General features: G+C 38.0%; 2 protein-coding genes across 9 annotated transcripts in view; both read right to left on the reverse strand.

Annotated features, from left to right (window-relative positions):
* The window catches only part of ARL3 (ADP ribosylation factor like GTPase 3), a 537289-nt gene that overhangs the window by 483187 nt on the left and 27619 nt on the right, over positions 1-26483 (reverse strand). The gene's annotated exons all lie outside the window — the stretch shown is intronic.
* Positions 1-26483, reverse strand: part of NT5C2 (5'-nucleotidase, cytosolic II) — a 183834-nt gene that overhangs the window by 52900 nt on the left and 104451 nt on the right. The window contains exon 1 of one of the 7 annotated variants that reach the window (XM_050804134.1): positions 12465-13439. The exons of 4 other annotated variants lie outside the window; for them this stretch is intronic. In XM_050804134.1, the coding sequence (XP_050660091.1) occupies positions 12465-12478 (14 nt within the window). In that variant the 5' untranslated portion in view covers positions 12479-13439. Of the gene's footprint in view, positions 1-4839; positions 6400-12464; positions 13440-26483 lie in introns of those variants that run through there. 2 more of the 7 variants (XM_050804137.1, XM_050804136.1) reach the window with 2 other exon arrangements.

Genomic DNA, 26483 nt, shown 5'->3' on the forward strand with positions numbered 1-26483 from the left:
ATTATTCAAGGCCGGGAGCAGTGGCTCACATCTGTAATCTCAGCATTTTGGGAGGCCAAGGCAGGCAGATGGCTTCAGCTCAAGAGTTCATGACCAGCCTAGGTAACATGGTGAGACCCCAACTCCACAAAAAATACAGAAATCAGCTGGGGATGGTGGTGTGCACCTGTGGTCCCAGCTACTTGGGAGGCTGAGGTAGGAGGATTGCTTGAGTCTAGGAGATCAAGGCTGTAGTGAGTCAAGATCACACCACTGAACTCCAGCCTGGGTGGGAGAGTGAGACCCTGTTTCCAAAAATCATAACAAATAAATTAAAAATTTAAAAATATTATCCAAGTCTTTCTTATACAGAAAATGAAATCAGATATTATACAAAAATACACAGATTTGTGTATTGTGTCCTGGCATTAAAAATGCCATGTATTCAAGATTTCAAAGAAGACGCTCTCCTTTCTAAGTCTGACCCCATAAAATAAGATTACTTTTGGGATTTTATAACTCATTCACTTATTAATTTATAATTTATTTAATAAACAAGTAATTTAAAGCCCACTGAAGATATATAGATTCATTAAATAAATAGCTACTATTATACCCAGATACTGTGATTAAACAAAAGACTGTACCAGCCCTCATGAAACTTATATTGTAATTTACTCTCTTTATCCTTGAGGAACTCAGCCTACTAGAAAGGAGACTTTTAAGTAATTTCAGCAATTCAGTAAGTACTATAAAATCACATGGAGGAGAGAGTACCAGTTGTTTAGAGAGGTCAGGAAAAAATGTTTGAACTGAATCTTAATCAATCAGTAGTTTTCCATTAGGAAAATGCAAGAAAGGCAATGCAGGCAAAATAACCAAGCACAGAAAAGGTTTACAGTAAACTACAGATCATTTATTGTGGCTAGAGTTGAGAAGCTTTCTTTGATTTTGCTTCTGTTTGTTTTCACAGAAACAGGTTTTCCAGGGGGCAAGCATGGGGGAAGGAGCAATAAAAGCTATGGAAGGTTAGCAGGGGTCAAAATCATGAAAATTTTGTAAGCCACATTAGGGAATTTAGACTTTATCCCGCATTTAAGACCAAAATATCAGATTTTAAGGAAATGAAATAATCAGAAAGATCACTATGAAGACATAGGAAAAACTGAACATGTAATAGTATGGTAGATCATCGGCATGATGGTCTTTCAGGGTAAGTTTTAATCATCTTTAAAAATAAGGGCCAGATGTAGTGGCTCACGCCTGTAATCCCAGTACTTTACAAGGCAGGCAGATCGCTTGAGCACAGGAGTTCGAGACCAGCCTAGGCAACATGTCAAAACCCCATCTCCACAAAAAATACCAAAAAAAAGCTGGGTGTGGTGGCGCACGCCTGTAGTCCCAGTTACTCAGGAAGCTGAAGTGGGATCTCCTGAGCCTCAGAGGCAGAAGCTGCAACGAGCTGAGATTGTACCACTGCACTCCAGCCTGGGTGACAGAGTGAGACCTTGCCACAAACAGAAAAAAAAAGAAGAAAAGAAAGGAAGAGCCAGGCGCAGTGGCTCATGCCTGTAATTCCAGTACTTTGGGAGGCTGAGGCGGGCGAATCACGAGGTCAGGAGTTCAAGACCCGGCTGGCTAACATGGTGAAACCCTGTCTCTACTAAAAATACAAAAATTAGCCGGGCATGGTGGCGCATTCCTGTAATCCCAGCTATTCAGGAGGCTGAGACAGGAGAATTGCTTGAGCCTGGACCCGGGAGGGGGAGGTTGCAGTGAGCCGAGATTGCGCCACTGCACTCCAGCCTGGGCTACAGAGCAAGACTCCGTCATAAAAAAAAAAAAAGAAAAGAAAAGAAAGGAGGAAAGGGAAAGGAAAGGGAAAAGAAAGAAAATAAGGTTATCCTTTCCACCTGATCCTCAGCTTGGTAGCCAAAGTTAAAACTGCATGGCTTCTCCTCTTCTGACCAAACCTTTTCTTTGCCTTCATTTCATAAGTAACTATAAGAAATTCGAATGACACAGATCAATGGATCTCAAAACAGCAGTGTACATCAGAATCACAATCACCTAAGTAACTTATTAAAAACAAAAAGCTTGGGCTGGGATCCCATCAGTGATCTAGGTCAATGGTCTCCAAAGATGAGTAACTGCACTAAGGGATGCAAAAAGCCTCCACTGGGATACAAAAAGAAAATATCAGATCTTCTATTGATATTTACCTCACCATTTAAAAATGCCGTGTGTGTATATATATATGTATGTATCTTATTTATTTTCAAGACATAGTCTTACTATGTTGCCCAGGCTGGAGTGCAGTGGTGTGATAATGGCTCACTGCAGCCCCAACCTCCCAGGCTCATGTTATCCTCCTATCTCAGCCTCAACCTCCCAAGTAGCTGGGACCACAGGTACACACCACCATGTCCAGCTATTTTTCTTTTCCTTTTTTTTGGTAGAGACAGCCTTGGAGACTTTTTTAAAAAGGAGTTTGAGACGACCAAGAGTGGTGGCTCACGCCTATAATCCCAGCACTTTGGGAGGCCAAGGTGGGAGGATTGTTTGAGCCCAGGAGTCTGAGACCAGCTGGGCAATATAGTGAGACCCTATCTCTACAAAAAAATAAAAAATTACCCAGGCAGAGTGACACACGCCTGTAGTCTCAGCTACTCAAGAGGCTGAGGCAGGAAGATCACATGAGCCCAGGAGGTCAAAGCTGCAATGAACTGAGACCGCGCCAGTGCACTCTAGCTTGGGCAACAGAGCAAGACCCTGTCTCAAACAAAGAAACAAAAAACACCCTCCAACCTCCAGCCCCCAAACATACCACCTTCTAATATTTCATCAAATATCACCCCGCTATTATTGATAAAAGCATCTACTTTATTATATTTTCCCAGTTACATAAACCCTTTTGAAAGTATAACAGGGATAAAAGACAAAATAATGGTTGTAACTCTAGAAACTAAATGTTACTACTGAAGGCTTTTCAAACAGATTCTTAATTGAGGCTAGAGAGCCAACTGGATCAAATCCTTGATCAGGCCCTAACAGCTGACATGCCTAAAATATTCCATGGGAATACAAGCAGGAATGGATTGGGGACGATTTTTTCCCTTGTGATACAATCCAGGACAGAAGTATGTGGAACCACATAATAAAAGAAACAGCTTTGACTCTCATAGAAGAAAGATGCTAGCTGGCTTCAGGCACAGCTAACATTACAGGAAAAAAGAGATTTTGCTGCTAATGTCACTCAATCAGTGCTTAAGAAACTGTCAACAGTCCCAGCCAAGTACCAGTTTCTTTCTTTGTTAGAAAAGAGATCAAGCTTATACTGTCATGAAAATCTATCAAATCACATATGTATATTTTTAAGGATTCAAAGATTATAATGTACCTTTATTATCTATGTAAACTCAAGGAATAATATATTTCAGGAATATGAAAATCTGGTTTTGCCAAAATAATCATTGGTAAATATCCATCAAATTGCACTTCTCATCTCTTTAATCTAGTCACATTAACTATTCAATCAACACACTTATTGTCTACTATAAAGCAGATACCATTTTGTGACATGTGTCATAGAAGCTTTTCTTTAGGGAGCAGAGCTAGGACAGATTTTGTAAGAGTCTAAAATTAGGAAATAAGATGTTTTCCTATGAAGTTCTACCAAATATCCTTTATCTTTCCATTTTCATTCAAAATAAGTGCTCTAACCACAAAAGCAATTCCTGAACTTAGAAACAATCACTCCTGTCTCCCTCTCAATTCATTTCTATTATGTTTATAAAAATGAAAAGCCTCACATATATTCTCATCTTTCCTTTTCTTTCCCTAATTTAGGCTACAAAACATGAGGGGAGGGACAATGTGGAATTAAATCTAATTTGTTGTATGCATATCTAAAGTGCATAAGCAAAGCTATAATGGCAAAATAGAACAGCTGTATTATAGAGAACTGCAATAAGCCAAATATAGTTATTTGGCCATACATGCCACAGTTTACAAAGATAATAAACATCCAAATGCTTAAAGTATGCACTGACTTCAGCACAGAGGCAGCCTTAAAGCATGAAATACCATGTTTCCAGGATACAGTCTTCAAGAGAAATGAATCTCCTGGTCTCAAAGTACTGACTACTCTTAACTGAGGTTATAGCAAAACAAAGTGTTAGGTACTATATCAACTAAAAGGTACTATATCAATTACAAGGCTGGCCCACTGCCCCATCATACATTTCAAAACAAAAAGATTTATCTGTTTGAGGAATCCAAAAATTTCTACTGGTCTCAGGACCTTGACTGTACCTTTGCCAATGCCAGTTTACTGTGTCACATTTCTAAATTATTAACGAGTGGAACATACTCCACCCCTGTGTTCAAGAGTTTGAACATATCTGAGAAATTAACTTCCTGAAGCTTGCTTTTAAAAAAGCACAAACTTGCCACCCTAGAAAGCATGACTAAACTAAGCATCCAATCTCAAAGCACAATTAACCAGCAATTCCAACATACTAAGTCTTTTGTAAGTTGCAGATTTGAGCATTAACAAGAAAAACAATCTCTAGGTGACAGGAACACTATAAAACCAAGCACAGACTTCAATATAAAGACAAACGTAACAGCTTTTATTATCATATCCCACAGCAGTTAAGACATTAAACTTGAATAAACTCTATCCAAGTTAATATAAATATTAACTGTAAGAAATAGAGCCATTAATATAATGTGCTTTATAAACAGGAATATTCTCACACTTAAGTAACATGAACATGCAATTTATTAAATTTGAAATTTTGTAAATAGCAATCTTAATGGCTTTGAGATTTAACTTGCAATTCAAAGCAGTATTACCTCATCTGTCACTGGTTGCCGTTTTGAAAAGTATAAAACTATCTGAGTCAATTAGTTCTTGAAGTCACATAACAAAATTCTTCATGAAGTCCATAGTATAGTTTTTTTGTGACTTAACTTCAAGAAGTTTAGCCTGAATCAGGCCCCTCAAAACCACGTGTCTTCCGAGACAGTGCTGGAGAAAGCACCTCTGTGTCTAATTTAACTTGTCACTGGATATCACTGTTGCTCCACACAAATCCATTTGGAATAGAATTTCTTTGGCAATGATGAACTTTATCTGTAACTCCTCCCCTTGCCTAGGAGTCACAATTTCCTGGCCAAGTGCCCAATGACAGTTAGTGCAACAACAAATGAGACTAAGGATTCAAGTATAAAATCTTCTTAGGCATCTGTTTTCCTTATGGGCTTGCATAATTATACATTGAAAATTTGCTACAATCAAGAAAAGAAAAAGTTACAAGTGCTTTTTGAGAGGGCAAATTGAAATTATGAACTAAAAAGTACATGTCTGTATATATGCATATTTTTACTTAATAGAAAATGCTATAATGTGGTTTTTTGTTGAAAATCCAACCTCCAAACTAGTTCCTATTTCTGCTACGGGCAATCCCATTTTCCCACTCAAGCTTAAAATCTAGTTATTACCTTTTGATTCTTTCCTCTTCTTCAAATCCACATCCAATCATCTCATGTGCCTTCATTTAAATTACCAAACGTCTCTGGAATCCAATCTTCCATTCAATTCACAGTGCTAACAACATGTCCAGGTCCTCATTACTCCAACAATCATCTCCCAATTGCTCTGCCCTCACACTAATGCCAAATTAATTGCTTTGAAGTAGTGCTACTCAAAGCATGGTCCACAGACCAATGCTAGCTTATGAACATTTGTTACCAACCCATGACATGACACGTACAGAAATTTTAAGCATTTAGAAACTTTTATAGTAATTTGACAGAGAAATTTTGTTTGTTGAATGTAGTAATAAAGGTAGGCTTACATTGTGTCTTCATTTTTCTTGAGTCATTTTTATTTTATAAATGTGTCCATTTGAAACAGATTGGAAAAAAGTTGTTTATAAACTGGTCCTCCCTCACAGATAGTTTGAGAAGCACTGTCCTAAAGCCCCGATCTAATCATATCACTCTCTTAAGAACTTTTAGTCATCGCTCACTATCTCCCCAATTAATAAATTGCAAATTCTTGGATCTTCAAGTTCAAAATCTTTCACCATTTTGTCAAAATCAGTTTGATCTTACCTTGTGCCACATCATGCACCTTTGGCTGTAGTAAACAAAGTGAGCTACTTGTATATACGCCCTAAGGCTTTGTTTATATTCTTTTCCCTATACTTAAAAGGGCCACCTCAGTTATCTCTAATTATTCAAGACCCTGCATCTCAAGTGATTTTGTCAAGGAACTATCAATATTCTGGTTGTACCACAGAACTATGTAACAGTAATGTCTCTGGATCTCATTACTTTTCTACTTAATGAAAGAAACTGCATCAACAACTAAAATTCTATAAAGTTGTGACCCAAATGAGAGTTTTAAATATTCAAAATTCCCTATTTTGACACTATATGTTGTCATATACATAAAATATGGTAGTTCTCTTATTCTTTACAGGATTATAAACTTTGAGACCAGGATTTATAATCTTCCCAACACCTAACATAGGGCCTTGTAATAGCAGACACAATATTTAACTGAACTAAAAATTAAGCTTAAACTAGAAACTTAATAGGGGTTGGTCATTGCCAGAGGCTGTGGGGAGGAGGGAACGGGGAGTTTCTGCTATTGGGTACAGGGTTTCTTGTGGGGGTAATGAAATGTTCTAAAATTAGATAGCGGTATTGGTTGCACAACTCTGTAAATATACTAAAACCATCGAATTGTATGCTTTAAAAGGATGAATTGAATGGTATGTGAATTGTATCTCAATAAAGTTGTTATTTAAAAAAAAGTAACAGGAAGACCTCAGTCTGCCATTATGTCTCCATCCTTCGTAAAAAGTATGCTTAATGATATAAAAAATATTATAGGTAAGAACTTTATGAAATGGATTCTTAAAAATTCAAAGCTCAAATACCATGGACATACAGACACAACAAGAAATTTTGGGTTAGATTCTAAAAGCAACAGACATCTAGTAGCATTTGTTCTGCTTTCATAAATTCTAACCAATAACTTCTTACTAATTTGTTTTAACATTTTCTCTGAGGAACATCAAGAGGGATACATTTTGTTTATCAGATTGTGTCAAGAGAAGAGCAGTGGCTAGGCATGGTGGCTCATGCCTGTAATCCCAGCACTTTGGGAGGCAGAGGCAGGCGGATCAAGAGGTCAGGAGATCAAGACCATCCTGGCTAACATGGTGAAACCCCGTCTCTACTAAAAAATACAAAAAATTAGCCGGGCGTGGTGGCAGGCACCTGTAGTCCCAGCTACTCGGGAGGCTGAAGCAGGAGAATGGCATGAACTCGGGAGGCAGATCTTGCAGTGAGCCAAGATCGTGCCACTGCACTCCAGCCTGGGCAACAGAGCAAGACTCCATCTCAAAAAAAAAAAAAAAAAAAAGAGAGAGAGAGAGGACAGCAGCCTGTGCATTAAAAATCTGAACAGTGCTCACCTCAGCAGCACATACACTAGAAATCTGAACCAATGTGTTATCACTTATAAAACATAAATTAATTATAATACTCATTTTACTCACCCATACACTCAATATTTAAAAGTTCCAGATTTTTGGAAAGTCAGTATGGAGACATACATAGAACAAAATTTAAGATGATTAAGATTTAAAATGCCATCAATTATAAAATGTACCCATATTATATACCAGTAAGAAAAGGGGGAAAATGCCAAGTCAGAGCCTAGTAGGAGATTCCACAAAAAGCTAAGATATCAAAAGGGATATACCCATATTATGAGGATAAGGGAGAAATACATCTACAACACACAAGGGCCCACAAAGAAACCTGTACATCTCAGCCTTGATTGTACATCTCTTTTCTATTTTGTACTGAGTCCAGGGAGGGGGAAAAATCTCTCCCTGAGAATTTGAACAAGTCAGTCTTGTAGGTTGTGCTCTGAATTTATACTACCAGGATGGTTGATATTTTCCCCAGGTGACCGAAAGAAGCGAAAGCAAATCCTCTCTGGAAGAACTCAATTTGAATTCTAGGTGGTATACTGCCAGATACAGCCCAGTTTCTGAGATGTTTAAATGTAAAAGAAGGTCTATCTTAAAAATGACAAGATAATAGGAGTACTGATGATAATGTAGACTCTCTTTCCACCAAAGATTTTAAAGCACACTTCAAGGAGATTCATCAAAAATATTTAAGGAAAGACATTAAAATTCCCTTCACCTTCATTCTCAAATGAAGAAATTGTGATAATGGGAGCACGATGGTAGGAAATATAAGAGAGGGCTGACTACCAAATCAGAGAGATACAGAAATTATGGGAGAAACCAGGACAATACTAGTACTTCTAAGAATACATTTACTACTCTAAAACCTCGGTCTAATTAAGCATAGGTTTTTCCAATCCCTTTTTCCCTATTTTCCTCTAAATTGTTTTTCACTTTTTCTTTACAATTTTTGAAAGACCAGTGTATAGAGGATCATTCATAAAACATAGCAACATTGCAGGGTTAAACTCTGTGTGACAGAAATTAGAGAAGAAAATATGGTTATCCATGTTAGTGTAAGGCCAAATTAACAAGTGTACTGTGCCTATACTGGAAGAAAGGTCAAAACTCAGAATTTAAAATAAAAACAAATAATAAAATTCATTTTGGCCTTTTATCTAAAAGACAGCAACTCTCGTAATTTAAAAAAAAATAAAAATAAAAAAGGCACTTTAACAACTCCAGAGGGCGAATTCAATCATGACACTGCAAAGACAGTATATTTTCTCCTGCATTACACATCCTAGGAGCACCCATATTTTCCCAGATATCCCTTTGAATATGAATAATCAACAACCACTTTATTTACAAAATTTTAAATCAGCAGGATGAGGAGCTTCTCAAGTCTCATTCCTCCACCAACTTTACCAAGGTATCATTTACTTAAAATAACATTCACCCACTTTAAATGAAAATTTTGGTGAGTCTGATAACGGTATACACTCATGCAACAACTACTACAATCAAGATGTAGAATATTTTCTTCAATCCAAAAAATTCCTTCATGTTCTTTTGCAATACCCTCCCCAGCCCTTGGTCCTGAGCTACCACTAGTACTTTCTGTCACTGCAGTTTTCCTATAAATGGAATCAAGTATTATTTTGTCATGTGTCTGGCTTACTTAGCAATACTTGCAAGATTCATCCATGTTGCTGCATATATGATTAGTTCTTTTATTCCTGAGTTATTTCATTGTGTGGATATACCACAATTTGTTTATCCATTCAGTTAATGGACATTCGGTTTGTTTCCAGCTTTTGACTACTATAAATGACGCTGCTACAAACAGTCACATATAAATGTATGTGGGCATCCTTTCATCTCTTGGGTAAATATCTAAAAGTGGAATTACTAGGTCATATGTTAAGCATATGTTTAACTTAAAAAGACATTGCCAAAACTCTTTTCTCTTTTGCCCTCTTATTAGGAATGCATGAGAGTTACCATTGCTCCACACTGTCAGTGTTTTTTATTGTAGGCATTTTAGTGTGTGCGCAGTGATATCTCACTATAGTTTTAATTTGTATTTCCCTAATGACCAATAACATCTTTTCAAATCCAATTTTGTGAAGCATCAATTCAAATCTTTTGCCTGTTTTTAAACTGGGTTGTTTTACTATTGAATTACAAGAGTTCTTCATATATTTTGGATCCAAGTCTTTTATCAGATATAAATATATTCAGAATATTTTCTCCCAGTCTGCGGCTTGCCTTTAAATATTCTTTTTTTTTTTTTTTTTTTTTTTTTTGAGGTGGAGTCTCGCTCTGTCACCCAGGCTGGAGTGCAGTGGCCCAATCTCGGCTCACTGCAAGCTCCACTTCCCAGGTTCACAACATTCTCCTGCCTCAGCCTCCTGAGTAGCTGGGACTACAGGCACCTGCCACCACATCTGGCTAATTTTTGTATTTCTAGCACAGATGGAGTTTCACCGTGTTAGCCAGGATGGTCTCGATCTCCTGACCTCGTGATATGCCCACCTCAGCCTCCCAAAGTGCTGGGATTACAGGCATGAGCCACCGTGCCTGGCCACCTTTAAATATTCTTATTGATGTCTTTAAAGAAACAGAAATTTGATTTTTTGAATTTTGATGAAGCTCAACTTATCAATTTTGTCTAATAATTTTAATTCAGTTTACCTAAGAAATCTGTACCTCATTCAGGGTCACAAAGATTATATTTAGGTCTATGATCCATTTTGTGTTATTTTAATGTACGGTTTGAGGTAAAGGTCAAGGGTCAAGGTTCTTTTTTTTTTTTTCCTATATGAATATTCAGTTGTTCCAGTACATTTATTAAAAACACTAGCCTCTCCTGGCTGAGCGCAGTAGCTCACGTCTGTAATCCCCAGCACTTTGGGAGGCCAAGGCGGGTGGATCTTCTGAGGTCAGGAGATCGAGACCAGCCTGACCATCATGGAGAAATCCTGTCTCTACTAAAAATACAAAATTAGCCGGGCGTGGTGGTGCGTGCCTCTAATCCCAGCTACTCAGGAAGACTGAGGCAGGAGAATCACTTGAACCTAGGAGGTGGAGGTTGCGGTGAGCCAAGATTGCGCCATTGCACTCCAGTCTGGGCAACAAGAGTGAAACTTGTTCTTAAAAAAACAAACAAACAAAAAAACACTAGGCTCCCGCCATTGAATTAGCTTAACTTCATTGCTGAAAATCAATTGATTATATATGTGTGGGTCTATGAACTCCCCATTTGGTTCCATAATCTATATGCCTATCTTAACACTAATATCACACTGTCTTAATTACCATAGGTCTACATAAAGCTCAAGTATAATTTTTGGTGATTTAACTCTATTAACAATCTTTTCCTATTACTATTAGGGAAATATTTCATAGCTATTAAATGATAACACGGTACCAAATGTCAATATCGCACTTATGAAAATGGTAAATGTAAGAATTTTTTTCATCCCAAAGCACAAAATGTATCCATTTATTTCTAAAGATAGCATAGGGAATAAAACTTAATTGATTTCATTTATATACTCCACATACTTCAAATGCACTTATTATCCATTCAGACAGAACAGGCATTGCCCCAGAGGTTCCTGTAAATAAACCTAAAAAAAAGTCTCTGCCCTTATAGTGTACTAGTGGGGTAATATAGGTCCCTTCAACTTTCTCTAACTAACCAAATCTATCATACACTTTACCATGGGTAAAAACTAGTACTAACTACTTCCAAGAACTTTAACCGCATCTAGAAATACAATTCATCTTAAATCTACAAACTATAATAGCTTTATAAACAACCCTGTGTACAAGATTGACAAATATACTAGCACCTGTGATAGTCCTTATCATAAAAATGGTTTAACAACTACCTATCATAGCCAGTGATAGAAGGAAATATACCAACCTAAAAAGGCAGTCCTTTAAGAAAATATACCAATCTAAAACGGCAGCCCTTTCATAACTTTCACATTTAAAAGAAACCTCAAATTTCTAGTGATGTCATAAAAGGTCTAAAAATAATACAGATTTACTTATACCCCTGGTTGTTCTCGTTATTCAATAATGAAGTTTAAAAATAGTAGTAAAGTGGGCCAATTTTATTTTGTTCATAATCAATACATGATTAGATTAAAATAAGTTGTAAATGTGAGGCTCTGGAACCACTTCAAATTTTCTTACAGAACAAAAGAACTAGAAAATAATAGATTCCAGAAAAATAAAAACTAAACTTTTACTGTATTTTTAAAGAATTTTTGGAAAGATTTATGTCCTATTTTATCAAAAGAAACATCTCTCTAAAATTAACCAGGTCTAGTTATGCCTGAAGGCTAGAAATGAAATAACTAACAGTATGTAGTTATTAACATCACTTATTATAGTGGTCACAAATAGAGAATCAGTAATAATTCAGACTCTGAAGCATAAGAGAAAATAATATAAAAACAACAGAGAACTATCTTATATTGCAAAGCAAATTAGAATAGGGAATTCTACTCTAAATTATTTTTTGCCTCACTTCCTAGAAACAAACAAAATCATAGGCTGTTTTTCACTAAATATTTCACACCATTTTCTAAAGGTACAACTTATTTAAAACGCCTTTGAATTTGTAAGCTTCCCTCAATTCTTCAGTAAACCACCATTCGCTTCCAATCTTGATAAATACATTCTGCAGGAAAACAAAATGAATTTACCACAGAGTAAACAAAGTACTTATATCTTACAAAATTCCTATTAAGATTACCCTTACTCAATGCTGTCTTTCAAAACAACAACAGCAACTTTACAGTAGATTACACATGAAACCCTGTAAGATTTGGGATGAATTTCTTTTAATCTCTGCCTCTACCTCCACCCTCGGACTGGTAGCGCTGCTTATTAATCTTTTAATTCACTCAGATGACACCTCTTCACTGAGAAAAATGAAAGAGAAAGAATAATAAAATCACTTACCCTTCCTTAGACATTCTCAAAGATCTACTTCCTCTGGATGAGAATACAGGATCAACAAACAAGCTTCACTGATCTCTTGAGAACTGTAGCTCATTTGTTAAAGCACAGAGAACTCAGGCCCTGAGAGGCCCAACACATTTGGGCACAATGCCGAACCCTAACTAGGCAATATCTCAGTGACCAATATCCTCAGCTTTAAATACTTGAAAACTTAAGAATAATTTTTTAAAAATTTCGAGACTAGGAAAAATAACTAATGGCCTGAACTGTTTAAGGCTGGCCAGTTAAGGAAGGAGACAATCCAAATGGCAAGCTCCCGTAAGAGACACGAATCGTTACTGGCAAACACAGAAAAAGCAAATTTACCCCCTAATGAGGCCCTCCAACAGTACGCAAACAATGTGAGTTTCACAGAATCAAGCAGCCCTGGTCGGTCAAAATCATTTTTAGTTTACTCTGGGAGCAAAAAACACAGGATAAATAATTTTATGTTTTAATTATTAGTTTAGTTATTTCCTCCCTCAGAAAATGAACAATGTGAATTACAAGAGAAGGAAGTATGTGCCGATCATATTACAGGAGGAACCTAAAGTATTTCCACAGTGAGGTTATTTTTTTTCTGATTTCATTAACTGCTTTTAAACAAAACATCTGTGTTCACAAATATTTCACTTAATCGCCTGAAAATTTCAGCTCATGTGAAAAGATATTTACAGATCCTTGGCATATGGGGGATAAATCCAGAACATTCTAAAGGTTAATGCCAAATCTCAGAGCAAATTGAGCTTTGAAAAAAAATCTGTAACATTCCTGCCTCCTGACCAATATAATGCATAGGGAAGAAATAAATAAGTCTGCTAAAGTCTAAGAACGTTGAGATGGCAAATAAATCCTCCTAGTGGTGGTTCAAATTAAAAATAAAATACATGTATCTTAAAGAACTACTACTTGAATTAAGGCTTAAAATTTTAAAAAGCTTTATCCCTTTAAATATTACCTAACTATCTTACCATAAAGCTTCTATTTGTTATTAAAATGTTTAAATAGTTACTAAGTAATTAAAAGCACTACTAAATACTATAAACTTAAATGTAGGGATAAAAGACTTTAAGGTAGAAAACATAAAAAAGAAAAAAACAGAAGAAAATTATTTTCAGTTTATTTAGAAAAGCAGTATGGTGTAACGGAAAGATCATGGGCACTAGAAGAACTAAGGCTTAAATTCCAGCTCCTCCACTTTCTGGCTTTGGAACTTTGAATAAGTTACTTAACCTAAGCCTGAGCGTTTTAATCTATAAAAGGGAAGATAACATCTGGTAGGGATGTTGTCCGTCATATGTAAGCATTCCAAGAACTACTATTGAGGGTAGGGGAACAGGAAAAGCAACTGGATTATCAGGCATTGCCTCATTAATATATCTCTTGGGAAATACTTTTTTAAAAAATTTAAATCTCAAGTTTTACACAAATATGAAGGATTTCCATTGACTATCCTCAAAGCAAATTCCATAACTACAAGAATACAAATTGAATATGGAAAAATGATCTAATCCTTAAGGGTGCCAACTTCCCATGGATTCCCTAGATTTTCAGCTTGTGGTATCACAGCTCAGTGCAGTGGAAATAAATGTAATTACTATTTTAAGACTTTACTACTGGCAAAGACAAAGGAAAACAAAAATTCTCACTTGAACTGAGGGTACACACTTATAGGAGCTTCCTGTGCAAAAGGTAAGGCATTGTCTAAAGATGACTAGCTCTTTCAAACTCCATGCATATATTAAACAAATACTTACTGAATGTCTGTGTGCCAGTTACCAGTAATACAAAGATACACTTGGCAGTCCTTGATTTTAAGAAGCTAGTGAGAAGGTCCATTCAAAAGCAGTTATGAAGTAGTGTATAATACTAGTATTGGAGATACGTACAACAGAGAGGGACATATAGATCCTCTTGGCTGAGTCTTTTTGAAAGTTAGGATGAGATACTGTTTTTTAAAACTAACACTGTGCTAAGCTCTTTATTACCTCATCTAATCTTTACAGTAACTCTATGAGGTAGAAGTTATTCCAGTTTCAAAGATGACAAAATTAAAATTTACAAAAGTTAAATGCTGTGATTCTAAAGAAATGGAACAATCCAAAATGCCAACCATAGGCCCATGATCTTAATCACCATGCTAAAAGTATTAGCAGCAAGCTAAGAGGAAAAGAGGTCTCCAACAGAAGAGGAACCATGAACAAAAAGCAAAATGACATAAATATCATGATGTGTGAATAAAAACAAAGCTATGAGCCTGGGAAGTCAAGGCTGCAGTGAGCCATGATCACGCCACTGCACTCCAGCCTGGGTGACAGAGTGAGACCCAGTCTCAGAGGAAAAAATAAAGCTAGATACAGTTGAGTTGACAGAACACAGAATCTGAGGAAGAGAACTGCTCAACACACAAGTGGACAGAAAAAGATCAGTCTTAGAGAGTCTTAGTGGGGTTAAAATTTATCCTGTTGCATGCTCGATGTGATATCACTAAAGGTTCTAAGCAGGATTCTAACATAATTTAAAAAATGAATTTGGCCAAGTGCCATGGCTCACACCTGTAACCCCAGCGACTCAGGAGGCAGAACTGGGAGGACTGCTTGAGGCCAAGAGTTTTAGACCAGCATGGGCAACATACAAGATCCTGTCTCTACAAAAAAATTTTACAAATTAGCCAGGTATGGTGGCATGCACCTGTAGTCCCAGGTACTCGGGAGGCTGAGGTGTGAGGATTACTTGAGCTCAAGGTGACCGCAGTGACTTATGACCATGCCATTACACTCTAGCCTGAGCAACAGAGTGACACTCCATCTCTTGAAAAAAAAATTTTTTTGAGGAGGACAAGGCTGAAGGTGGGGAGACCTACAGGGGATACTGCCATAATCTAGGACAGTGATAACAAGGGCCTGGACTACAGCAATACTATCAGGAATGAAAAGGCCAGAGTCTAGAAATAATTAGATTCATTTTAAAGTATGCAAGTGTGCTTAAATAAGACATTAAAATTTGAGCATGATGACTGTATTATTCCTCACTTCTTGGATCTATAGTAGTAATATTTAGAAATGCTTCCTAATGGATGTAGTAACAATTAAAGTTCTCTTTTAAAAAGCTTTCAAAGGGCCACGCGAGGTGGCTCATACCTGTAATCCCAGCACTTTGGGAAGCTGAGGCAGGTGGATCACCTGAGGTCAGGAGTTCGAAGACCAGCCCAGCCAACGTGGCGAAACCCCATCTCTACTAAAAAGACAAAATTAGCCGGGCGTGGTGGCGCATGCCTATAATCCCAGCTACTCAGGAGGCTGAGGCAGGAGAATCGCTTGAACTCAGGCGGAGGTTGCGGTGAGCTGAAATTGTGCCATTGCACTCCAGCCTGGGCAACAAGAGCAAAACTCCATCTCAAAAAAAAAAAAAAAAAAAAAGCTTTCAAGGGCCAGGCATGGTGGCTCATGCCTGTAATCCCAGCACTTTGGGAGGCTGAGGCAGGAAAATCATGAGGTCAGTAGATCAAGACCATCCTGGCTAGCACAGTGAAACCCTATCTCTACTAAAAATAGAAAAACTTAACCAGGTGTGATGGCACGCACCTGTAATCCCAGCTACTCGGGAGGCTGAGGCAGGAGAATCACTTGAACCTAGGAGGCAGAGGTTGCAGTGAGCTGAGATCACGCCACTGCACTCCAGCCTGGGTGACAGGGCGAGACTGCATCTCAGAAAGAAAAAAAAAAGCTTTCAAAGGGAGGTGGTTGGAAATAGGAATATAAGTCAGGTCTTACAACTCTTAGAACAAAGTTCACTAAGATTTAAATGTTTAATATATAACTAGAAACTACAAAAAGTGACACAGCAGATTGGAAAAAATATTCCAAAATGAAATGCTGAAACAAAAAAAAATTATGTAAATCAAAATTTTTAAATGTGATTAATAGATTTCACAACAGATCAGACCCAACTGAAAAGAGAATTAGTGAACTGGAAGATAGGTCAGGAAAAACTTTGCAGAATGCGACACAGAGGAAAAAAAAGGATGGAAAATACAAAAGGATAAGAGAAGAAAAGACACCGTCCCAATCTACCATATGCTTATTAGGGTTCAGAAGGAAAGGAGAAACAGGGCAGGAACAATATATGAAAATACAACCACTGAAAATTTTACAAAACTGATTAAATACAAGCACAAAATCAAGAGATCCAATGAATCCCAAGCAGGAAAAATAAAGAAAACCAAAGTTTATTACCTACCAACTGCGGGAGACATATGGGTGGGAGTGACACTTCTGATGTGCCTTTTGCATAATTTTGACTTTTAAATGTATATTACTCATATATATTGTATACAATAATGCTATAACATAGGATGTATTATGAAATGTTATATGATTATGTTAAATTATTTTAAAAATTAAATCAATAGAATGAAAAAGAAAACAACACTTAACTGAAAGCAAACAAATGGACCTAATTATACTGTATACAAATACCCTAACCACACCATAGAGAAAAAAAGCAAGGAAGAACTAACCCAAGTAACTAAAAAACACAGTATTTGACTATAAGCCTTTAGACTTTGGCAGGGTAAGGTAAGAAAGTGGAAGAACGGCAAACAAATCCTGAACTCTTTTTAGGTTTGTTTGTTATGGTAGGAGTTAATCAACTGAAGCAATTTTAGATTAATCAAACTAAATATGTTGATCATGTCAGAAGCCAGGGCTTTCACCTGTGGAACAAGGGATATACAAACAGGGAATGGGAGTGAACTAGAAGGAACTTTCCTAGGATTGACTAGAATTAGATGTAATGGTGTGAACTCATGATTTCTACAATACATATAAAAATGTATACCCAGTGAAAAATTCTGCACAAATTAAGGTAAAGACATCTTTAGAACATGCCACTCAACATCAGCAGAATACACATTCTTATCAAAAGCATATAGATTATTCAAGATAGACCACAGAGTAGCCCATAAACCAAGACACGGTAAATTTAAAAGGACTAAAATCATGCAAAATATGTTCAACAACCATAATGGAATGAGAGTATAAGTCAACGACAAAAGAAAATTTGGAGCCAGGTGCGGTGGCTCATGCCTGTAATCCCAGCACCCTGGGAGGCCGAGGCAGGCAGACCACGAGGTCAAGAAATTGAGACCATCCTGGCCAACATTGGGAAACCCTGTCTCTACTAAAAATACAATAATCAGCTGGGCATGGTGGCGTGCACCTGTAGTCCCAGTTACTTAGGAGGCTGACGCAGGAGAACCGCTCAAACCTGGGAGGTGGAGGATGCAGTGAGCCGAGATCACACTACTGCACTCCAGCATGACAACAGAGTGAGACTCCATCTCAAAAAGAAAAAAAAAAAAGAAAAGAAAAAAAGAAAATTTGGGACATTCACAAATATGTAGAAATTAAACAATATACTCCTAAATAGAAATCACAAAGAAAGCTAGAAAACACAATTTAATGAAAACAAAAGGACGTAACAAAACCATTGGGATAGAGCAAAAGCAGTGCTCAGAAGAAAATGTATAGCTATAAAGGCATATATTTAAAAAGAAGAAACATTTCAATTAATAGCCTAGCCTTCCACCTTAAGAAATTATAGAAAAAGAAGAATAAATTCAACCCAAATCAAACAGAAGGTTGGAAATAATATATTACAGACGAGAGCAGAGACTTAAATATATATATGCAAAATCCAAAGCACTGGAGAAAAATCAATGAAATCAAAAGCTGGTTCTTTAAAAACATCAACAAAATTGACATTTAGCTAGACTGACCCAAAAAAAGAAGACTCAAATTACTAAAATCAAGAATAAAAGCAGAGGCCAGGCATGGTGGCTCACGCTTATAATCCCAGCACTTTGGGAGGCCAAGGCAGGCAATCACTTGAGGTCAGGAGTTCGAGACCAGCCTGGCCAACATGGTGAAACCCTGTCTCTACTAAAAATACAAAAATTAGCCAAGCATGGTGGCGGGCACTTGTCATCCCAGCTACTTTGAGAAGCAGACGCAGGAGAATCGCTTTAACCCAGGAGGCGGAGGTTGCAGTGAGCCGAGATTGCGCCACTGCACTCCAGCCTGGGTGACAGAGCGAGACTCTCGTCTCAAAAAAAAAAAAAAAAAAAAAAAAAAAGAATAAAAGCAGAGACATTACTACTGACCTCACAGAAATAAAAACAGATATAATACTGTAAATAACTGTATGCCAACATATTAGGTAACCAACATAAAACAGACAAAAGTAGTAAAAGACTTGTACACTAAAGACTACAATACCTGGAAACACACAAATTACCAACACTGACTCAAAAAGAAATAGAAAATCTAAAGAGATCTATAAGTAGTAAGGAGATTAAGTCAGTAATCAAAAAACTTCCAACACTGCCAGGTGCAGTAGCAGGCCCTTGTAGTTCTAGCTATTCAGGAGGCTGAGGCAGGGGGATAACTTGAGGAGGCTATAGTGCACTGTGATCAGGCCTGTGAATAGCCACTGCATTCAGCCTAGGTAACGGAGTGAGACCTCATCTCCAAAACACACACACACACACACACACACACACACACTATTAGAGCTAATAAACAAGTTCCGCAAAGTGGCAAGATACAAGATTAATATACAAAAAAACAGCTGTGTTTCCATAAACTAGCAATGAACAATCCAGAAACAAAATTAAGAAAACAATTCCATTTACTATAGCATCAGAAATAATGAAAGACATCAGACTGGACAACATAGCAAGACCCCCTTCTCCACCAAAAAATAAAAAATTTTTTTTTTAATTAGCTAAGCATGGTGGTACATCTATAGTCCTAGCTACTTGAGAAGCTGAGGTGGGAGAATCACACGAAGCCAGGAGTTCAGGGTTACAGTGAGCTATGATCATGGCACTGTACTCCAGCTTGGGTGACAGAGCAAGAGAAAGAAAAGAGAAGAGAAGAGAAGAGAAGAGAAAAGAAAGGAAGAAAGTAAGGAAAGAAAGAAAGAAAAGAAAATACTTAGGAATAAATTTAACAACAGAAGTGCAAGACCTGCACAATGAAGACTACAAAATACTGTTGAAAGAATTAAAGACGGCCGGGCGCGGTGGCTCAAGCCTGTAATCCCAGCACTTTGGGAGGCCAAGACGGGCGAATCACGAGGTCAGGAGATCGAGACCATCCTGGCTAACATGGTGAAACCCCGTCTCCGCTAAAAAATACAAAAAACTAGCCAGGCGAGGTGGCGGGTGCCTGTAGTCCCAGCTACTCGGGAGGCTGAGGCAGGAGAATGGCGTAAACCCAGGAGGCGGAGCTTGCAGTGAGCTGAGATCTGGCCACTGCACTCCAGCCTGGACGACAGAGCCAGACTCCGTCTCAAAAAAAAAAAAAAAAAAAAAGAATTAAAGAAGATCTAAATAAATGGAAAGACATCCCATACTCATGGATCAAAAGACTTAATACTATTAGGACAGCAATACTTCTCAAATTTATATATAGAGAGTCAATGTAATCCCTAACAAAATCCCAGCTGGCTTTTTTATACAAATTGACAAGCTGATCCTAAGATTCATATAGATATAGAAGGGCACCAGAATAGCCAAAACAATCTTGAAAAAGAAGAGTAGGTTGCTCTTTTTCAAAACTTACTACAAAACTGCAGTAATCACGACTGTGTGCTAGTGGCATAAGGATAAATAGACCAAACAAATATAACTCAGAGTCCAGAAATAAATTAATATATCTATGTTCAAATGATACTTGACATGGGTGCCAACACCATTCAATGTGAAAAGTATAGTCTTTTCAAAACAATGGTGCTAGGACAACTGGATAGTTACACGCAAAAAAATGAATCTGGACCCCTATCTTGTATAATAACAGAAAAAGTAAATTAAAATGGATCACAAACCTAAATGTAAGACCTAAAGCTATAAAACTATCAGAAGAGAACACAGGAGTAAATCACTGTGACTTTGGAATAAGTAGTGGTTTCTTAAACATGTCATGAAAAGCACACTCAAAAAAAGAAAACTGGAATTACATGTGTTTCAAAGGACACTACCAAAAAAGTTATTAATGAAAGTCAGCCCACAGAACGGGAGACAATATTGGAAAATCATGTGTCTGATAAAGGTCTAGAATTCAGAATATATAAAGAACTTTTACAACTCCACAATATAAACAACTCATATAATAATAATAGGCAAAACACCTAAACAGACACTTCACAAAAGATACACAAATGGCCGGTAAGAACATGAAAACATGCTTACCATCATTGGTCATAAGGGCAAATAAAGAACACCATGAGATACTATTTCACACACACTCACATGGCTATAATTAAAAAGGCAAGGCTGGGCACGGTGGCTAACGCCTGTAATCCCAGCATTTTGGGAGGCCGAGGCGGGCAGATCACCAAGTCAAGAGATCGAGACCATCCTGACCAACATGGTGAAACCCCATCTCTACTAAAAATACAAAAATTAGCTGTGCGTGGTGCATGCCTGTAGTCCCAGCTACTCAGAAGGTTGAGGCAGGAGAATCACTTGAACCCGGGAGGCAGAGGTTGCAGTGACCTGAGAACGCGCCACCGCACTCCAGCCTGGCAACAGAGCGAGACTCCGTCTCAAAAAAAAAAAAAAAAAGGCAGTAAGTGTAATGAGGACTTGGAGAAATTGGAACATTCATACACTGCTAGAGGGAACGTAAAATGATGCATCTGCATTTGGAAAATGGTTTGACAAAGTGGAAACAACCCAAATGTTAAGCAACAGATGAATGGAAAAACAAAATATGGTATATCCATACAATATTTTTTTTTTCTTTAGACAAGGTCTTACTCTGTCATCCAGGCTGGAGTGTACTGGCACAATGATAGCTCACCGCCACTTTGACTATCCAGGCTCAAGTGATCCTCCCACCTCAGCCTCTTGAATAGCTGGGACTACAGGCATGCACCACCATGCCTGGCTAATTTATGTATTTTTTGTAGAGATGGGGTTTTGCTATGTTGCCCAGGCTAGTCTCAAACTCCTGGTATTATGATGAAGTCTGCCCGCCTCGGCTACTAGGAAGTTCTGGGATTACAGGCATCAGCCACTGTGCCTGACCAACAGAATATTATTTAGCAATAAAAAATAATGAAGTACTGAGATAGGCTACAATACAGATGAACCTTGAGAACACTGTGCTAAGTGATGCAGGGCACAGTGGCTTGTGCCAGTAGTGCTATATATAGTCCCAACTACTCAGGAAACAGAGGCAGGAGTATCATTTGAGCCCAGAAGTGTGAGGCTTCTGTGAGCAATGACTGCGCCACTGTACTCCAGCCTGGATGACAGAGTAAGACTCCAACTCTTAAAGAAATAAAAAGAAAAAAAGAAAATACTATGCTAAGTGAAAGAAGTCATACATGGAAGGCCACAAACTGTATGATTTCATTTATACGAAATATCCAAAACAGGCAATTCCATAGAGAAAGTAAATCAGCAGTTGACATGGGCTGGAGAGAGAGGGAAATGTGGAGTGGACTACTAATGAGTATGAGGTTTTTTTGGGGATAATGAAAAATGGCTGTATCACTTCGTCAATATACTAAAAGCCACTGAATAACATACTTCTATTTTAGATTATGTAAATTATACTTCAATTAAGGTTTTTGGGGTTGTTTTTTTTTTGAGACAGAGTCTCACTCTGTCGCCAGGCTGGTGTGCAGTGGCACGATCTTGGCTCACTGCAACCTCTGCCTCCCGGGTTCAAGTGATTCTCCTGCCTCAGCCTCCCAAGTAGCTGGGATTACAGGCGCATGCCACCACGCCCAGCTAATTTTTGTATTTTTGGTAGAGATGGGATTTCACCACGTTGGCTAGGATGGTCTTGATCTCTTGACCTCATGATCCACCTGCCTCGGCCTCCCAAAGTCCTGGGATTATAGGCATGAGCCACCGCACCCCACTGAAGCTGTTATTTTTTAAGAGAATGCACACACACACCTTCCACAAAATAATATGGAAAAAAAGACAACACAATTGGCAAACAACTTGAAAAGGCAAGTCACAGAAGAGGATCTTCTGCAAATGGCTACTTACAATATGAAGGTGTTCAACCTATTTATTCATCAGAAAAACACAACTTAAAACCAAAGGGAGATGCCACTATGTATACACTAGGATAACTTTTAAATTAAATGTACAATTCAAAAGATTAATATTAAAGTGTTGGTGATACTGCTCTCATACATTGTAAGTGGAACTATAAACTGCTAGGGAAAACTATTTTGCGGTATCTACGAAAACTAAACGTATGCTTAAGCTATGGCCCAGCAATTGCATTCCTGGGAAGAAACCAAGAGAACTGAATGTATATATCAACAAAAAGATTTGTTCAAGAACGTTTATAACAGAATTATTCTTATTTTTTCAACTAAAAATTACAATTTATTATTACTAAAATACAATAATAGTTTTTTTATTTAAAATACACTGTTTATGTATACATTTCTATGAATCCTAACTCACATAACACTTACCACAATCTGGAATTTAAAAGTTCCATCACCCCAAAAAACTCTACTTTACTATCCTTCTGTAGTCACCCTTTCCTTCTCTACTAACTCTTAGAACCCACTAATGTGTTCCCCATCACTACAGTTTTGTCTTTTTGAGACTATCATATAAATAAAATCATGCCAGATGTCACTTAAGACTGGCTTATTTGACTCAGCATTATGACTCTGAGAGTGATCCAAGTTGCTGTATGTATCGCTAGTTCATTATTTTACCTGAGTTATAACACATTCTATAAATATACCACATATTGTTTATGCATGTACCTGCTGAAGAACATTTCGGCTGCCTTCAGTTTTGAGCAATGATAAACAGAGATACTATAAACATTATCCATTGTGTGAACCTGAGTTTTCATTTTTCTAGGGTAAGTATCTAGGAGTGGGATTTCTGGGTAATTAATGATGAGGCCTCTAACTTGATAAGAAACTGACACAAACTGTTTTTCTGGAGGAGCTGCACTCTCCTCATTCACCAACAATGTATGAGAAGTTCCAGTTGCTCCACATCCTTGGCAAGGTTTGATATTGTCAGTAATTTTTATTTTAGTTATTGTAACAGGCATATATACAGTCACTTTAATTTTTATCTTCCTAATGGCTAAATAAGTTAAATATGTGTTTTTATGTCACCTGTATATATCTTCTGTAGTGATGTTCAGTCTTTTAACCATTTCATAATTTGGTTATTTTCATATTGTTACATTTTAAAAGTTCTTTATATACTCCAGATATAAGTCCTTTATCAAATTTTTTTTCAGTCTATAGCAGCTTTATACGCAATAACTAAAAACTTTAAAAAAAAAAAAAAACTCAAATGTGGGCCAGGCGCCGTGGCTCATGCCTATAATCCCAGCACTTTGGGAGGACGAGGCGAGTGGATCACTTGAGGTCAGGAGTTCAAGAGCAGCCTGGCCAACGTAGTGAAACCCTGTCTCTACTAAAAATACAAAAAAAAAAAAAAAAAAAAAACTGGTGGCACACACCTGTAATCCCAACTACTCAGGAGCCTGAGGCACAAAAATCGCTTGAACCTGGGAGGCAGAGGCTGCACTGAGTCAAGATTGCACCACTGCACTCCAGCCTGGGAGACAGAGTGAGACTCTGTCTTACAAAAATTTTTTAAATAAAAAAAAAAGTAAAACCCACATGTCGGCCAGGCATGGTGACTCACGCCTAAAATCCCAGCATTCTGGAAGTCCAAGGCAGAATTGTTTGAAGCCTGGGGTTTGAGACCAGCCTGGGCATCAAAGTGAGATCCCATCTCTACGAAAAATAAAAAATAAAAAAATAGCTAGGTGTGGTGGTGTGCTCCTGTAGTTGTAGCTACTTGGAAGGCTGAGTTGGGAGGATCACTAGAGCTCAGGAGGAGGTCAAGGCTGCAGTGAGCTATGATTGCACCACTGTACTCCATCCTGGGCAACAGAGTGAAATCATGTCTCCAAAAAAAAAATGGGTTTTTTTTGTTTTTTGTTTTTGAGATGGAGTCTCGCTCTGTTGCCAGGCTGGAGTGCAGTGGCCCAATCTTGGCTCACTACAACCTCTGCCTCCCAGGTTCAAGCGATTCTCCTGCCTCAGCCTCCCAAGTAGCTGGGATTACAGGCGCGTGCCACCACGCCCAGCTAATTTTTGTATATTTAGTAGAGACAGGGTTTCACCATGTTGGCCAGGATGGTCTCGATCTCTTGATCTTGTGATCCACCTGCCTCGGTCTCCCAAAGTGCTGGGATTACAGGCGTGCGCCACCGCACCCGGCCAAAAACAATGTTTTTAGTATTAAAAAAACCTAAATGTCCACCAACAGAAAATAAATGATGAAATAAATTGTGGTATACTGATACAATAGAAGGACACACAGTAATTAAAAAGAACAAATTACTGATACAAAAACATGAATGAATCTCTCTGTGTGACATTACAATTAATACAGAAGCCATACCCTTTAAGGTGAAATACACCATCTAAATGTAAATATAAATAATACTTCCTCAACATAAGTTTCTTCTTGTACTATTTCAATAAATCTCAGATCTGTTTTTATTCTTTCTCTTCCATGCCACCAATACCACCACTTTTCTTCTTAATTTTACTGTTAGATATGTTGTTTTTGGAAGAAGTATACAGGGAACGGTAGTAAAGGGAAAGTGTTTTAGGATTCAATACATTCTTTTGAACAGTAACATTTAGAGAATCTGTACTCCATAAAGTGATATCACTGCACATTTTAAAGAGCATCTTGTATCCAGAACAGATAAGAAATTCATGTGACATAAGAAAAGGTGTCACTGTGAGAATTTTTATTTTGTTTTTATTTCTTAAGAGACAGTCTCACTCTGTTTCCCAAGCTAGAGTGTGACAGCATGATCATAGCTCACTGTAACCTCAAACTCCTGGGCTCAAGAAATCCACCTGCCTCAACCAGGTGCCATAGCTCACGCCTGTAATCCCAGCATTTTGGGAGGCCAAGGCGGGTGGATCACCTAAAGGAGTTTAAAGCCAGCCCGACCAACATGGTGAAACCCCATTTCTACCAAAAATTACAAAATTAGCCTGCCATGGTGGCGCATCCCTGTAATCCCAGCTACTCAGGAGGCTGAGGCAGGAGAATTGCTTGAACCCAGGAGGCAGAGGTTGCTGTGAGCCAACATCGCGCCATTGCACTCCAGCTGGGGCAACGAGAGCAAAACTCCATCTCAAAAAAAAAAGAAAAACAGAAATCCTCCTGCCTCAGCCTCCTCAGTGTCTAGGATTACAGGCATGCACTATCACCTGCGGCTTTTTTTTTTTTTCCCCCTAGAAACAGGGTCTTACTATGTTGCCAGGCTGGTCAGGTCAATCTCAAACTCTTGGCTTCAAGTGATCTTCCCACCTCAGCCTCCCAAGAGAATTTTTTTTATTATTTTTATTATTTTTTTTTTTTTTGAGATGGAGTTTCACTCTTATTGCCCAGGCTGGAGTGCAATGGCACAATCTTGGCTCACCACAACCTCCGCCTCCCGGGTTCAAGTGATTCTCCTACCTCAGCCTCCCGAGTAGCTGAGATTACAGGCATGCGCCACCATGCCCGGCTAATTTGTATTTTTAGCAGAAACAGGGTTTCTCCATGTTGGTCAGGCTGGTCTTGAACTCTCGACCTCAGGTGATTCGCCTGGCTCAGCCTCCCAAAGTGCTGGGATTACAGGCATGAGCCACCATGCCCAGCCTACCCAAGAGAATTTTTTAAGTTAAACTTTTTAATTTGGAGTAATTGTAGATTCACATGCAGCTGAGTAAGAAATGATACAGAGATTTCATGAACCCTTCACCCAGTGACCCCCAATGGGGAAATCTTGTGCCATATAGAAAAATATCACAACAAAGAAATTGACATTGCCAGGCGTGATGGCTCACGCCTGTAATCCCAGCACTTTAGGAGGCCGGGGCGGGCAGATC

This window comes from Macaca thibetana, chromosome 9 (genome assembly GCF_024542745.1).
Source record: "Macaca thibetana thibetana isolate TM-01 chromosome 9, ASM2454274v1, whole genome shotgun sequence".
Taxonomy (NCBI): Eukaryota; Metazoa; Chordata; class Mammalia; order Primates; family Cercopithecidae; genus Macaca; species Macaca thibetana.